The sequence below is a fragment of the Dama dama genome, chromosome 33 (genome assembly GCF_033118175.1).
Source record: "Dama dama isolate Ldn47 chromosome 33, ASM3311817v1, whole genome shotgun sequence".
Taxonomy (NCBI): domain Eukaryota; kingdom Metazoa; phylum Chordata; class Mammalia; order Artiodactyla; family Cervidae; genus Dama; species Dama dama.
Genome location: NC_083713.1, coordinates 8,097,704 through 8,113,828, shown reverse-complemented (window position 1 = coordinate 8,113,828; position 16,125 = coordinate 8,097,704). Strand labels below are relative to the sequence as shown.

At 53.3% G+C, this 16,125-nt stretch overlaps 1 protein-coding gene and 2 pseudogenes across 1 annotated transcript in view; all 3 read left to right on the top strand.

Moving 5' to 3' along the window:
- Positions 1–608: 608 nt before the first annotated feature.
- The window catches only part of LOC133050739 (liprin-alpha-1-like), a 60,524-nt gene continuing 45,007 nt past the window's right edge, over positions 609–16,125 (top strand). The window contains 3 exon segments of the mRNA XM_061134994.1: positions 609–717; positions 956–1,141; positions 1,615–1,808. Of these exon segments, the coding sequence (XP_060990977.1) occupies positions 609–717; positions 956–1,141; positions 1,615–1,808 (489 nt within the window).
- LOC133051377 (5S ribosomal RNA) lies at positions 815–933 on the top strand (annotated as a pseudogene).
- LOC133051378 (5S ribosomal RNA) lies at positions 7,185–7,303 on the top strand (annotated as a pseudogene).

Here is a 16,125-nt window from a genome sequence, read left to right as displayed (position 1 = left end):
CTCTAGAGGGTATTATACGCAGCTCAAAAGCAAGAATGGGAAATCATATTGATTTAAACCATGCTGGAATAACTATTTTGCACATCACCAATAGCCAAGAATGGTTTCCCTGATAGCTCAATTAGTAAAGAATCTGCCTACAATGCAGGAGACCCCGGTTCGATTCCTGGGTCAGGAAGATCCCCTGGAGAAGGGATAGGCTACCCACTCCAGTATTCTTGGGCATCCCTTGTGGCTCAGCTGGTGAAGAATCCGCCTGCAACGCAGGAGACCAGGGTTTGATCCCTGGGTTGGGAAGATCCCCTGGAGAAGGGAAAGGCTACCCACGGTACTGTTCTGGCCTGGAGAATTCCACAGACTGTATAGGCCATGGGGTCACAAGGAGTCAGACACGACTGTGAGTTTCACTTGCACTTTTGATAGGCAATACTATTTGGGAGATTTGGAGATGCTCTGGTTTGCATTTCACAGATAAACTTTAAAATACCACATGTATTAGGTCAAGCTTTACCTCAGACAGATGCTAAGAGATGTGAAAATGTGTAGAGTTTTGCTGTATTTAAGCAAACCCTGGCCGGGCCAGGCGGGTTGTAGCCGGGGTTGGCGGTATGCGGAGGCGGAGCGGCGTCCGACGGCCGCCGCGCTGCCGGCCCTGGCCGACCGGAGTCCGGTCGCAGGTCGTGCGGCTCAAGTGCAGCCCGCGGCCCTTGGAGAGGTGTGGCCGGCTGGCCTGACCAGCAGGCAACTCAGACCAAAAGGGAGGCGCAACGCAGGGCTCTTAAGGTTCTTAAGGCGCCAGGCTGCAGCCAGCTCCGTCTAGGGCCATACCACCCTGAACGCGCCGGATTTTGTCTGATCTGGGAAGCAAAGCACGGTCTGGCCTGGTTAGTACTTGGGTGGGAGGTCGCCTGGGAATACCGGGTGCTGTAGGCTTCCTGCCTCCCCTGTCCTTTAGCCCTGCCCCCACCCCCACCCCCACCAACGGGCGCGGTTGGCCACCCTGAGCCCCACCCGCCCCTGGCCCCTCGCACCCGGCGCGCTCAGAGCCGTCGGCTGCCTTCCAGCCGGCCGGCCAGCCGGCGGCCGTCGGACACACCGTCAACCCAACTCTTGGGTCCCCGCAGCCCCAGCCCCTCCCCCGGTGGGTGGCCGGGGCCCCGACTCCCGCCCCAGGCCTGGGTTGCCTCCGGATTTGGCTTCCAGGAAACCAGATGACAGTCGGGTCTCCATCTGGGGCTCCCTTGGCATGCCTCAGGCAATCCCGGGGGCTGCCCCAGCCCGAGCCCCAGCCCAGTACTCCCAGGCGACCGTTCGCGCGCGCGCACACACACACACACACACAGACACAGACACACAGACACACAAACAGACAGAGACACACAGAGACACACAGAGACACACAGACACACCCCGCCCCGGACAGGTGAAGAGCTGCAAAGCACAGGGAAGGGAGACTCAGAAAGAGGGGAGAGAGTCCTAGTCTGGCAGAGACAACCCTCACAACCCTCACGTTCGGTTTCAAAAGACCGGTGGTCCAATGAAGAACAGGGCGGATGTAGATAGAGTGGCGGCGGCGTCTGCCAATGCACAGACAGCGAGGGGGAGCGCGCGCAGCGAGCCTCTGGCGGCGGGCGGCGAGCGACGCAGTCGGGCCCCCTACGCGCTGCGCCCGGAGCGGCGGTCGGTATCGGTGCTGGAGACGGCGGCGGCGACGGTTTCGTGGCGGCCGCGCGCTGCTCTCTGAGCGGCGGGTGGTGGTGCGGCCTAGACCCTCACTCCTGACACTTTCCCTCCCCCAGCGCACCGCGGTAAGTCGGGGGCCGGGGTGGTGGGGGCCGGAGACCGGCGGGCTCCTCCTCCACTCTGGGAGGGCGGGTGGGCGGGTGCGCGGGGCGTCCCAGGCCCTCTCGGCGCCCCAGTCTCGCGCCCTAGCGCGCACCTTCTGCCCTGGGGGAGCGGGCCCCGAGGCCTGGCCCTTGAGGCTCTGAGGAGCGATTGCTCTCTGTGGGGTCTGGGCCCGGGGCTCTGGCGTCAAAGCCTCCCTTGAGTGAGCGTTTCTCGAGCAGGTTGTACTCCTTCATTTGCCCGGCAGTGATTAGGTGGGCAGGCCCTTTGCGGGAGCAGCGCCTTGAAACCCTGAGGGACGGTTTCCTCAGCACTTCGCTGATCACCGTGCGGGATTGGGCTTTCTTTGTTTTGGCTTCTCCAAGGAGAGATTTGCAACCCCAGGGGAGGGTGAGTGGGTCGGGAGTTTGTGAGCTTATGAAAACTGCATCTGAGAAAACTAAGGTCATTTAATGGAGTGAAACCTTACTTTTTGTTCTCCCACGTGTCCCGCGTAAAGCTAGGCGAGAAACGGTGTGGTTTCTGGATTCCTTACTCTAGGCATAAGGACCTTGGAAATTAAGTCAATTAAGTATATGAACAATGTTTCTTGAGAATTTGGCACATTCTCTGTGTTTAGAATTGAACCGAAGTATTTTTCATTTGTGTCTTTTACCCATGAGATACTCATAACACCCCTCCCCAAGATTTAACAATCGAGAATGTCTTCAAACATTGTCAAATGTTACTTGGGAAGCAAAACTACCTCTCAGTGAGACTGCTGCTGTACAGAGAATATTCCCAATATTTCAATAAAAACATCTTACCTTTAAAAAAAAGAAGAAGAAAGAGGGAGGGAGAGACAGCAAGAGGACCACACAGATTCCCCACCCCCAGCCCCAGCCCCACGCCTCCACACCCTCCCCCGTCCATCGTGGGTATGCACCCGGCCCCCGGTCGGCCTGACCACAGCCTCACCCGCCGACACACTCACACACTCACTCTCACACACTCACCCTCTGGTCTGGGGACGGGGGCTGGGTCTTGCCTTAGGGAGCCAAGCTGAAGGGGACCTTTGAGACTTCGGCTGCGAGGAAGTCTTGGGGACCCCACGGGGGACTGCCAGCCCCAGGGCACCGCGTCCAGCCTGGGCCGCCCCAAGGGAACGCCCCCTCCCTTGGGGAAGCGGCTTCTTCCGCAGGGCCTCTCTCTGGGGTGGTCACGGTTGTGCCAGTGTGTCTGTCTCGGATCGGATGCCATCCTCTCTCCCGTGTCTGTCTCCCGTTTGCCTTCTGTCAGTCGGTCTGTCTCCCTCTGTCTGTCTCCACCTGTGTGTGTGTGTGTGTGTGTGTGTGTCCGCGCGTGTCTGTCTTCATCTCCCTCTGGCCGTCTGGGAGTCTGTCTCTGAACCTTCGTCTCTTTCTGCCTCTGAGTCTCCTGACCCCCGGCCTCTCACAGGCGCTGTGGGTCTGGCTCTGGCTGAGGAGCTTGCGCCGGCCGGCTGTCTCCCTTGGCCTGGGTGCGTGCGAGTGTCTGTGTGTGTGTCCGTGTCCGTGCCCCTGCCTGTCGCTCGTCCGCTCTCTCAGGAAGGTCCCGTGCTTGGCGGGCGGCGTGGGGACAAGGGGGGGCCGCGGTCGGGCGAAGGGGCGGGGCTGCCGCGCTCCAGTTGCCGGCGGCGGCCCGCCCGCAAGCCAGACACCTCCGGGGCCACTTGGGCCTGAGCAGCTGTCCGGAGGGGTGGGTGGGGGGCCCGAGCGGGGGGCGGGCCTGGAGAGGCCCAGGGTGGGTGGGCGCCGAGACCTCCGCGCCCCTCACCCCAACCCCCAGCCCAGGCCTGCACGCCCGACCGGCCGCTCGTGGTCCCGGCAACCCTCCGGGCCCCCGGGCCGGGCCAGGCTTGCTTGCCAGGGTGGCGGTGTGCGGGGACGGGGCGGCGTCGGCCGGGCTGCCGGGCCTGGCCGGCCCGAGTTCGGTCGCCAGTCGGGCGGCTCAAGTGCAGCGCGCGCCCCGTGGAAAGGTGCGGCTCCACCGGCACGTCAGAGCGAAAGGGAGGCGCAGCGCAGGGCTTTGAAGGCGCCTGGCGCCAGCTGCCTCCCTCTCATAAGATCATACCACCCTGAACGGGCCAGATGTCTTCTGATCTGGGAAACTAAGCAGGGATAGTTAGTACTTGGATGGGAGAGCCCCTAGTAGTTAGGAGCTCCAGGCTTTTGCATAAAGTAGACGACAAGCCAACGTATAGGTGACGAAACGTTTATCGAGAAAAATCCAATGAAACCTGAATTCAAAGATGGTTTATGGCATAGAAGCAAGTGTTTTCCATTAGGTTCCCCCTCCCCCCGAATTAACTTGCATGATGGTTTCCCAGTAGCATAATGCTTAGTTTTTATTCCTTCTTTCCTTGTCTGTATCCATCTTTTTGCATCATTATGTGGTGCCTTATTGGCATAATTTTCCGCCTTTTGTCTTTTTTGTAACTTTTCGAAAAAGGACTTCTTAGGCATTAACATACTGATATTACCATAAGGGGGAAAGACTTCTTCCCTACAACTGCATTGAAAAAATTTGAACTTAAGAAAATATATTTTAATGTAGCAGAATTATTATTTTTAACAAATGCTTTCCAATCTAGCATTTGTTAAATCCTTAACTGCTGATAAGTGTTCAGGCTTCCCTGGTGGCTCAGCTGGTGAAGAATCCACCTGGCATGCAGGAGACCTGGGTTCCATCCCTGGGTTGCAGAGACCCCCTGGAGAAGGGAAAGGCTACCCACTCTAGTATTCGGGCCTGGAGAATTCCATGGACTGTATAGTCCATGCGTTCGCAGAGTCAGACATGACTGAGCGACTTTCACGGGTCACCAACAACGGTTCAGCCTGAAATAAGAACTTTCAAAAATCTTTGAACACAGACGCTCTAACTTATTTTCCCTCTGGGATCAATATCTTGCATTTACTTTCAGGTTACCTATACACAATAGGCACAGAACTCTCTTATTGTGTCTTTTATTTGCATATAAATTAACGTCCTAGGAAACTTAAAATAGAAACACTAAAGACAGTGTTGCGCAGAGCAATCTCTGTTAAATGCCCCATTATCTCACTGAAGTTCCTATACACATGCAGGGACTGAAGGAGGACAGGAAGATGGCAGAAGAGCAGCCCGCGAGCCACTGCTGTGTCTGTGCACATCAACTACAGACTGCAAGGTAAGGACAGTATTTTACATAAATAGAAACATAGTTACAGTTCAGATTTCCTTTTGAAGTTGCCTCCATAATTGGTTTGCAATAGCAACAGATTCTCCCCTTTCTTCATAGCCATACGCCAACACCCAACACGTATCATTTTAAAAAATCTATTAATGTCAGAGAAAGCCATCACAATACTTGAGGAGTGACTTCAAGAAAACTCCAATCAAGTCACAGTACTCAGGCAGGTGGGTTTAATAAACAAGTCCTAGGTAGATATCAATCCACCTAAAAGTGGGCAGTAATGTTGGAACACATCTAGGATTTCCTTTTTAAACCCACGCTCCAAGGAAAACAGTACTGAGTTTACCAGAGGAACAGTAAAAAGAGGACATCACTGGAGGGGAGTTTACACAGCCAGTCTGGCCCTGCGGTCTGACGCTGGGGTAGCATCTATCTGCTTGCTTGGCCCCTGTGTCCCTCGGGGAGGACACGGGCTCGAGAGTGCAGAACAGTATCATCACTAGGACTGCCCAGAGCTGCTGTGAACATCCAAAAAGTTGCACTTGAAGAGTTCTTTAGAGGGCCTCCCTGGTGATCCAGTGGCTGCTCCCAATGCAGGGGCCTGGGTTCAATCTCTGGTCAGTGAACTAGATGCCATACACTGCAAGTGAGAGTTTGCCCGCCACAATTAAAGATCCCTTGTGTGGCAACCAAGACCTAGTGCAGCTTACAACAAAGAAAAAGGCACCACACGTTCTTTAGAAAGTGCTATAAAAGGCTATGAATGATTGCTTCTACGAAGCAAATAGTAAGAAATACGTGTATTAGTTGCTCAGTTGTGTCCGAGTCTTGGTGACTCCATGGACTATGTAGCCTTGCAAGTTCCCCTGTCCATGGAATTCTCTAGGCAAGAATACTGGAAGAGGTTGCCATTCCCTTCTCCAGGCGATCTTCTCAACCCAGCCATGGAACCCAGGTCTACTGCATTGCAGACAGAATCTTCACCACCTGAGCCACCAGGGAAGCCCAGGAAATACGTAGACCGGATTCCTGTGAATAAAGACGGGTGCCATTAGAGAGAAAATAACCTACTAGGTTCATTTAGTTCTATTATCGTGATTCTCCTTGGGAGTTAAAAATAAGAGTACTTCTGGAGAACCTGACAAAAGCTGTGATTCATCTTAATAAAAGACTTCTCATGGAGATCTTGAAACCTGTTTCCTGAAAGAAATGAGTTATAAATATATTTCTTACGCCTGGTGGCAAAGTTTCTAATGACAGAATTCATCTCCCATGCAGCTCAATGAATCCCTGTTTTTAAACAAGAGAATGAATGAAAGCGTTGAGTGCAGCAGCCATGAGGTTCCCTACTGTCACAGCTCACAGTAAGGCAAGAAGGATCAAAGTAACTGTCTGTCTGTCTGTTTTAGCAGTTGGTGAAAATCCAGTAGATCCTGTCTTCAATTCACGTAGAACTCTTTAAGGAAGAGTGTGAAGGCCCTCAGGAAGGTCCCGTGCTTGGCGGGTGGCGTGGGGACAAGGGGGGCCACGGTGGGGCGAAGGGGCGGGGCTGAGGCGCTCGGGTGGACCGCGCCGGTGGCTCGTGGTGGGTTTGGGCCCCGGGCAGGTGCCTGGCAGGATGGGCGCTCAGGGCCCCGGCTGCGCTACGCCTAGGCCCGCGGGAGGCTCAGAGGACCGAGGGCCACGGTCGGCGGCGGGCCCGAATCAGACACCTCCGGGGCCACATGGCCCTGAGCCACGAACGCGAGTGGGGCGGGGTGGGGGGGGGGGCGCCGACAGGGGGCGGGCCTGGAGAGGCCCAGGGCGGGAGGGCGCGGAGACCTCCGCGCCCCTCACCCCAACCCCAGGCCCAGGCATGCACCGCCAGCCGGCCACTCGGGATCCAGGAAGCCCTCCGGGGCCCCGGGCCGGGCCAGGCGGGTTCTGGCCGGCTTGGCGGTGTGCGGAGGCGGGGCGGCATTGGACGCCCCCCGGGCTGCCGGCCCTGGCCGACCGGAGTCCGGTCGCAGGTTGTGCGGCTCCAGTGCAGCCCGTGGCCCTTGGAGAGGAGTGGCCGGCTGGCCTGACCGGCAGGCAAGTCAGACCCAAAGGGAGGCGCAACGCAGGGCTCTTAAGGTTCTTAAGGCGCCTGGCTGCAGCCACCTCCGTCTAGGGCCATACCACCCTGAACGCGCCAGATCTTGTCTGATCTGGGAAGCGAAGCAGGGTCTGGCCTGGTTAGTACTTGGGTGGGAGACCGCCTGGGAATACCGGGTGCTGTAGGCTTCCTGCCTCCCCTGTCCTTTAGCCCTGCCCCCACCCCCCCACCCCCCACCCCCGGCGCGGTTGGCCGCCCCGAGCCCCACCTGCCCCTGGCCCCTCGCACCCGGCGGGCTCAGAGCTGTCGCCTGCCTTCCAGCCGGCTAGCCAACCTGCCGGCGGCCCTCGAAGACAGCAGCGGCCCAACTCTTGGGTCCCCGCAGCCCCAGCCCCTCCCCCGGTGGGTGGCCGGGGCCCCCACTCCCGCCGCAGGCCTGGGTTGCCTCCGGATTTGGCTTCCAGGAAACCAGATGACAGTCGGGTCTCCATCTGGGGCTCCCTTGGCATGCCTCAGGCAATCCCAGGGGCTGCCCCAGCCCAGTACTCCCAGGCGACAGCGGGCACACACACACACACACACAGACACACAGACACACAAAGACACACACACAAAGACACACACAGAGACACACAGACTCACCCCGCCCCCCGCCCCGGACAGGTGAGGAGCTGCAAAGCACAGGGAAGGGAGACTCAGAAAGAGGGGAGAGAGTCCTAGTCTCGCAAAGACCACCCTCACAACCCTCACGTTCGGTTTCAAAAGACCCGTGGTCAGGTGAAGAACAGGGCGGATGTAGGTAGAGTGGCGGCGGCGTATGCCAATGCAGACCGGACTGGAGTCCGGTCGCAGGTCGTGCTGCTCAATTGCAGCCCGAGGCCCTTGAAGAGGTGTGGCCGGCTGGCCTAACCGGCAGGCAAGTCAAAGCAAAAGGGAGGTGCAATGCAGGGTTCTTAAGGTTCTTAATGCGCCTGGCTGCAGCCACCTCTGTCTTCAGCCCCCATCTCACTCCTACCCAAAGACTCAGTGTCTGTGCCATGAGCCTCCCCTACATTGAGGTGTCAGGGGCCATTGTGTAGTCCCAAAGCTATTCATATCTCTCTTCCGAATTCCACCATCAGACTTTCATTTCTTTGGCTAGGAAGTTTTTATGCCTCTTGAGTCTTAAGTGCTGAGGCTTTTATACACCCCACCTGTCTTCCTTTGGGCCTCTCTAGGTTTTGTGGAAGCATACTTGTTATAAACTGGAGAAGGAAATGGCAACGGTATGAAGTGAATTCTGGACATGGTTTAAGAGTCTTGTCTTGAAAGTTCCCCAAGGAAATGGCAACCCACTCCAGTGTTCTTGCCTGGAGAATCCCAGGGATGGGGTCGTACAGAGTCGGATACGACTGAAGTGACTTAGCAGTAGCAGCAGCAGCATCTCTACTCAGAGTCAGCAATTTGACCTTCTTGTACTTCTTTTCCTTGTTGGTTTTAGTATCAAGGTTATGCTAGTCTTATGAAACAAGGAGGAGAGTGTTCCTGGTTTACCCCAAGAGTTCCTGTGAGATTGCTGTTTACTTCCCTGGCTTTTTGGAAGAATTGATTGGCAAAACAAGTAGGTTTCATTGTGGGGAGGCTTTTCACTTCAGATTTAATTTTTTTCATGCAAATAAAAATTTCTGATTTTGTATGTCTTCTTGGGTCTATTTAGGTAAAGCATTTCCCACTGCTAGGAATTTAGTGAGGCCAGCAGACTCTACAATTGGTAAGTGAACTGTGTTCATAATATCTTTCTTGTCTGCAAGATGGGTTGTCTCCCCTTTTAAAAATCCTTGATATTGGTGATTTGTGCCCTGTCTCTTTTTCTTAATCAGTTTCTCTAGGGGTTTATCATTTTTATCAATCCTTTCAAAGAGCCAACTTTTGGCATTGTTTTTTAAAAAAATTCGTATGTGCTTACTGTTTCCTTATTTTCTGCTCCTTTTTCTTCTATCTGCCTTGTGTGTCGTTTGCTCTGCTTCTTTTCTGGTTTCTTGGGATAGAGGCTTAATTGATTTTTAGCCTTCCTTCTTTTCCAGGATATGTGTTTAAGGCTTTAAGACCCTGTAAACATAGTTCACTGGGTCCCAGAAGTTTGAATAAGCCAGACTTTCATTATCTTTTATGGAAAAGTATTTCTAATTTTCGTTGTGTTTTTTAAAATTATTATTCATGAAGTTCTTCAAGAAGTATGTCATTTAACTTCCCAATGTTTGGGAAGGTTTTTCTAGTGACCCTTTTTTGATTCCTAGCTTAATTCCATGAAGAGCCCTGTCTTAGGCTTTTAGGGCTACTGTTACCAATACTGTAGACTAGCTGCTAGACAAGAGAAAGTTGTTTCTTAGAGTACTGGAGGCTGGGCAGTCCCAAGATCACCAGCAGGTGCCACGTCTGGTGAGGCCTGGTTCCTGGTTCCTAGACTGCCTGCTGCTTCTCCCTGTTCTCGCATCACGGGAGCCCATTCCCTCCTGACCTGACCCCTCCCAGAGTCCCTGCCTCCGAGTATCATCTCCACGTGCGGGGTGAAGTTTGAGGGCACATAGACCGTCAGCCCATTGCAATCCCTAAGCATACCCTGCATTATTTCAGTCCTTTGAAATAATTCGAGCTTTCCTAGTGGCCCAATATATATTCCTTTTGTTATATGTTCCTTGGGCCCCTGAAAATCACGCGTATCAGGGGGAATGCAGTGTTCCGTGCGTATCACTTAGATCAGGTTTGTCAATCATATAATTCAGATTTCGGTAGCCACGTTGAGTAAAGCAGAAGTAGGTGAAATCATCCGTAATACGTTTTATTTTAACACACCCAAAGCAGTACCCTTTCCGTGTGTGATCAATCAGCATGATGGAACCCAATGAATCAGTTTCTGTTCTCTTCTTCACGCTGCGTCTTTAAACTCCAGTGCGTGTCTCACGTGTGCAGCACGCCTCAGCGCAGCGCCGGCCGCACTTCAGGTCCTTCATGGCTGCAGGTGCCCACGCACCAGGGAGCCCAGCTCCGTGAGAGATGTGTCTTTAACGTCTGCCATTGCGATTGTGAACCTGGCTGTTACTCCTTTTCTGTTTCTGTCAGTTTTTATGTATTGATATTTTGAGGTTATGTTATTAGGTACATTCAAATTTAGAATCCTCATCTTTTTGGTAGACTGAACTTGTATCAGTATGAGATGCTTCCTTTTATCGCTAGGAATGCTTCTTACTCAGGGCACTGTTTGACAGTGATATTGCCACATCAGTTTTCTGTCCTTGTTTGCCTGGGTATCTTTTCGTATCACCTGTCTGTGGTCTTCCATCTTCACATGTACCTCTGTGAATAGTGTAGAGTTTTGATGTTAATCAGTTTGACACTTTTTATCTTTCCGTGAGAACCTTTGCTCTGTTTACAGTTTGATGTTCCCGTGTGCAGACAGCGTGTTGCTGTTTGTTTTCTGTCTGTCCCGCCTCTTCTGTGTCCTTGTCTCGGGCCTTCTGTTAGAAGGATGAGGTGCTTTTCTAGTTCTTCCTCCTCTGCCAGGTGGTTGGGTGAGTGTGCGCAGATACGGCGCGTGGTTTACATTTAAGTCTAACTTAGTGCTGTTACTGCCTCCCTGACACGGCTGTTTGCTCCTTGTCACTGTTATCCTTTAAAACTGTAGATATATTTTTGGTGTTGTCATGATTGTAGAGTTAATGTGTACTGTCAGAGTTACCTCATGGTTGGTCTTTACTTGTTTTTTATATTTCAGTCAGAGACTACTTTTCTTTTTCCCAAAGCACGGCCTTAATATCTTTTTAGTTCATGTCTGTGGGTGAAGAGTTGTCTCATTTCCATTTGCCCTAAAAGTCTTTATTTTCTTTCCCCTTGGAAGCATGTTTTTGTTGGGTGTAGAACTCCAGGTTGGTGGTGTTTCTTTGCAGCATTTTACAGGCGCCCGTCAATGATCTCCTGACTTCGTTGTTCTTGAAAAGTCAGCTCTCGGCGTTGCTGTGCCATTAAAAGCCACACCTTTTTTCCTCTGAGCGCTGGAACATTTTCTTCTCGCCTCAGGCACCCGCAGAGCTGCTGAAACCAATGTGTGGTTTTCATTTTTGAGTCAATAGTCTGATTCTTGAGCCAACTCTTGCCCCCGTCCGTGCCAGTCAGTTCAGTCACTCAGCGTCTGACCCGTTGCGACCCCATGGACTGCAGCACGCCAGGCTTCTCTGTCCATCACCAGCTCCCGGAGCCTGCTCAAGCTCATGTCCATCGAGTCAGTGATGCCAGCCAACCGTCTGGTCTTCTGTTGTCCCCTTCTCCTCCCGCCTTCAGTCTTCTCCAGCATCAGGTTCTATTCCAGTGAGTCAGTTTCTCGCATCAGGTGGCCAAAGTATTGGAGCTTCAGCATCAGTCTTTCCGGTGAATATTGAGGACTGATTTGCTTTAGGATGGACTGGTTGGATCTCCTTGCAGTCCACGGGGCTCTCAAGAGTCTTCTCCAACATCACAGTCCAGAAGCATTGATTCTTCGGCATTCAGCTGTCTTCATGGGCCAATTCTCACATCCATACATGACTACTGGAAAAAACACAGCTTTGACTAAATGAACCTTTGTCGGCAAAGTAATGTCTCTGTTTTCTAACATGCTGCCTAGGTTCATCATAGCTTTCCTTCCAAGGAGCAGGTGTCCTTTAATTTCACCATCTGCAGTAAGTTTGGAGCCCAAGAAAATAAAGTCTGTCACTGTTTCCATTGTTTCCCCATTTATTTGCCATGAAGCGATGGAGCCGGATGCCATGATCTTCATTTTTTGAATGCTGAGTTTTATGCCAGCTTTTTCACTCTCCTCTTCCACTTTCATCAAGAGGCTCTTTACTTCCAACCCCTGGAGGCATTTCTTATTCCCCTTTCTGTCTTTTCTCCCTCATAAGGGGACCCATTTATAGCTTTTAACAACATAGTTTCACAACGGGCTCTTTCTGTACTTTTTTCCCTCTTATATATATTTTTTAACTGATCCATCCTTCAGTTCACTGATCCTCTCTTCAGGTACGTCCAGTTTGATGTTAAGCCCAGAGACTGAGTTCGTAAATTCAGTCCCTGTTATTTTAAAGTTGTAGCATCGGTTTTGATTCTCAGAAATTTCTCCTTTGGTCAAGTATATTTTTTGAACTGGTGACGTTTGCATCTGATACCTCTAGCATACCTCTGATATTCTGATAGACATCTGCTACCTCTGGATCTGTTTCAGTTCTTTTTCTCTTGGTCCTGTTTGTTGTTACACCCTTTTTTGCTTTGTTGGTTGCATGTTGGACACTACGTTTGGAAAACCCTAGAGGTCCTGAGTGATGCTGTCTTCCCCAGACTTTCCTCTGACGTAGACCTCTAGTGGGGACAGAGCTCTCTGTTCACTCAGGGCCTGAGTGACTTGAGGCTGGGGGGGTCCTTGTAAGCTGAGTCTCAGCAGCCTTCACCCACCTTCCCCGCCTCCCCCCACCCGACCCCAGGGAGGAGCCCTCCGGCGTCTCCGTCTGGAAGCCTGGGGGCCCTCCCAGGGCCCCTCCTTCTCGGCAGGTCCTGAATCCCACCGTCCGCCTCCTGAAGACCACGAGGTGATTGATACTCAGCGCTCAGCCAGTTTGGGCAGAGTGTTGGGTACGTTTTCTGTGCCCAACTTTTCTTGGGGAGATTGGTCTCTACCATCCGGACTGACTTGTCAGGCCTGCGCTCATATGTTTGTCTTCCCAGCCCGAGGAACCGTCCAGAGCTGTGTTAGCCAGTCCCCTCTGCTGGACTTTCCCCTGCCTTTTGTTCGCAGAGTCAGCTTTGTTCAGATGCCGTGGGGGAAGGAGCGGACCTCTCAGTCTCCAGCTGCCTCACTGGGCTTCCCTGTTGCTTGAAATCTTGGATTGTGGCTGCCTGAGGACCTCTTTTAAAATGTATTTAGCTTTTCTAGCTCTGGGTAGGCTGACCTACAAGCTGCTTGCGTCTGTAACTGGAAGTGGGGAAGCCCTGGGTGTCTTCTCTCATCTGAGGCCACATGTAAGCATCACAGTAATTATACTGATCATCTTTATTTGATCCCAGGAAAACAAGAGGCAGGGGTCCTTGCTTAGTACCCACGGTTGTGTTTCGGATCAGAATCCCCAGCTTGCCCATGCTCTTTCAGTGCCACTTGAATTTGGGAAGAAGGTGGAGCAAGCGGCCCACGCAGCCTGGGGACGGAGGAGCCGGTGTGCCCGCTTCCCCTGCGCCTGCCAGCCCAGGGCAGGCCTTGCGATGACAGGATGCTGGTGGTGGATGAGAAGCTGAGGAGGGCGGGGCTGCGTGACCTATGTTCTGTGATGGGGTCACATGTGGGTTTTCTTTTTCAGTTTGAAAAGTGACTGCTTTTACCACCTTTAGTATTTTTTGGACCAAGGCAGATATATAAATAGGTAAATAAAGGCTCTTTCGTCGATTAAAAAAAAAAAGAAAAGTGACTGCTTTTAATCTTCCCTCCAGTTTCACTTTCAGGTTGACAATGAAGATTTTATTCTTCAAGTTGAGCACAGTGATTTTACAGTGTTTTTGAAAGCCACAGTTGAGGTTTTCAAAAGACGTCTCAGAGAACTCCAGTAGATAAAGCGAAAAAAAGAGAACGTGTTCAGGGTGCACTGAGGGCGGGACCCGAAACTGTACCCTGTCTCCCCAGAGTCTGTCATTGCTGAGATGGGCGGACATACGACCCCAAGCACCCAGGGGACTGAGTCCTCAAGTGACCGCAGAGGTCCGGGCTGAGCCAGGAGCAGTATGGGCTATGCCCTGGCGCGTGGAGAGCCGCGAGGCTGGGAGTGGGGCCAGGAGAGGGGGTGGGAGACTCGGGCGCGGAGGGAGGGCAGGGCAGCCCCTGGCGGGATCTGGGAGGCGCTGGCTGTCACGGCTGGAGGCAGGGCCACCCCTGAACTTCCACCATGCCGCCCCCATGGGGCCGAGTCTTCTGGCGGCCCAGGGTCCAAGTTAAGAGCGCGAGCTCGCAGCAGGTTGAATGAAACCCTGTCCCCACTGTGGGTTCATTGTAAGCGCCCGGAGCGAGGTTGGTCAAGCCCTTGCTGAGCTCGAGTGAGGGAGCCAGTCAGGGAGGACCAAGCTCAGGGTGAGAGTGAGGGGCAGCCAGCATGGTGAGTGCTCCTCAGCCGGGTGGGTTCTGGGCACACCCTTGAGTTCAGGGGTGCCCTTTCAGTAGCCTCACTGCAGGCTTATTTCGGGGGTGGAGGAAGCAGAAGCCCACTTAGAAGACGTGCTCATCCCTAGTGGTGGTGGTTTCTGAAGCAGTTTATACTGTTCGGTTTGACTGTGACCCAGTGACTTTGCAGGGTCACGTTTGAGGGTGGGCCTGAGCTGTGGGCACGGCCTTCCTTCTCCCGCACCCAACACACACCTGCCATCTTTTTGGCAGCCCCTCCCCGCTCTCTGCACCCTTGATGGTGGGCCTGAGCCCAGCCCCCCTGTTACCATGGAGCCCCTTGTGACAGAGTGGGTTCCATGTTCTGGGCTCCTGGGAGATGTGCTGGAGGCAGAGCCTTCGTGCCATTTCTTCTTGAGACAGCGGAGCTGGTGGTCATAGTGTGAGATCGGTGTGTGTGAGAGCAGTGTGTGCGTGAGAGCGGTGTGTGTGAGAGCGGTGTGTGCGTGAGAGCGGTGTGTGTGAGAGCAGTGTGTGAGAGTGGTGTGTGTGAGAGCGGTGTGTGTGAGAGAGCGGTGTGTGCGTGAGACCGGTGGTCATAGTGTGCGATCGGTGGTGATACCTCAGGTGCTGAGGTATCTGCCTGGGAAACAGCAGGTGCCCCTGAGTGGGGGGCTGCCCACATCCGCGAGGATGGGTCGCAGAAGGGCCAGCCTTTGGGCGCTTTTCCCATGCTGCAACCCCAAGAAAAAGGCCAAGACAAGAAATAAGTTGGCCTCATCCCAAGTCCTGGAAGCAGAGTGGCCGGAGGTGAGAGCAGCCGGGGGCTGGGCCCGTCGGGTTGGCCCTCACCTGGTGAAGCGTTGGGGTTCTGTTTCACTGTGTTCGCATGGTTGTGGGCCCTGCCGGCCAGGGCGTTCTGGCCTCCTGGGCAGGATCGACCCCAGCAGGTTGACCTTGTAAGAGGCTGTGCATGTGGTGCATGGACGATGGGCGGGGGCCCCACAGGAAGGGAAACAGTGGCTGGAGGAGTCACTGGGGCACGTGGACTGAGCCATAGAGTCAGTCCTTGGAGCAGAAAGGCTAAGCCCGTTAAGGTCTCTCTTCTTCCAAACAAGGCATCCCCTGGCTGGAGGAGTCTCTGGGGCATGTGGATCGAGCTAGAGAGTCAGTCCTTGAAGCAGAAAGACTAAGCCCCTTAACGTCTCCCATCTTACAAAGCACAGACCAGTTCGTCCAGTGTTCTCGTGACGGGTACCTAGTGCTCATGTATATAACATACACCCTCATAGCTTCACATGTCTACTGCATGCCTCTTAAAAAGTGTTGGGCAGTGCTCTAGGTGCCGAATACTTAGTATGTAGTAGGGGATACGTGGCCCAGGATTTTTGTATTTGTGCAAAGAACAATCGAAGAATGAAAGAGTCCGTGTGGTTCGGTTTGAGCAAGTTCACCACATGGACGGCCCCGCGTACATACATATTGTGATAAAATACATATAACATGAATTTACCATTTTAAGCAGTTCATTGAATGACTGGGTGACTTCAGTGGAGTCAGGCTAACAGATGGCCTTGGGGTGCCATCAGCCTCTTTCGCAGAGGAACACTCCAAAGCCTGGTGGCCTTGTAGACCTTACCTTTCTTCTTCACTCTCCCCAGGGGCTCTAGGTCACTTGTCTGTGTGTCGTTGAAGAATCTCTTTATCCACTTTGTTGTTAGGTGTATGTTTAGGAAAGTTTCTCAGACTTCCCTGGGTCTTGAGAAGGCTGGCTTGGATTCCGGGTTCTCCCCTGCCGCGTGCCTGCCAGGTCGAGGTGGAGGCTGCAGGCCAGTCTGAGTTGTAGGGGTCTGTGTGGTCTTG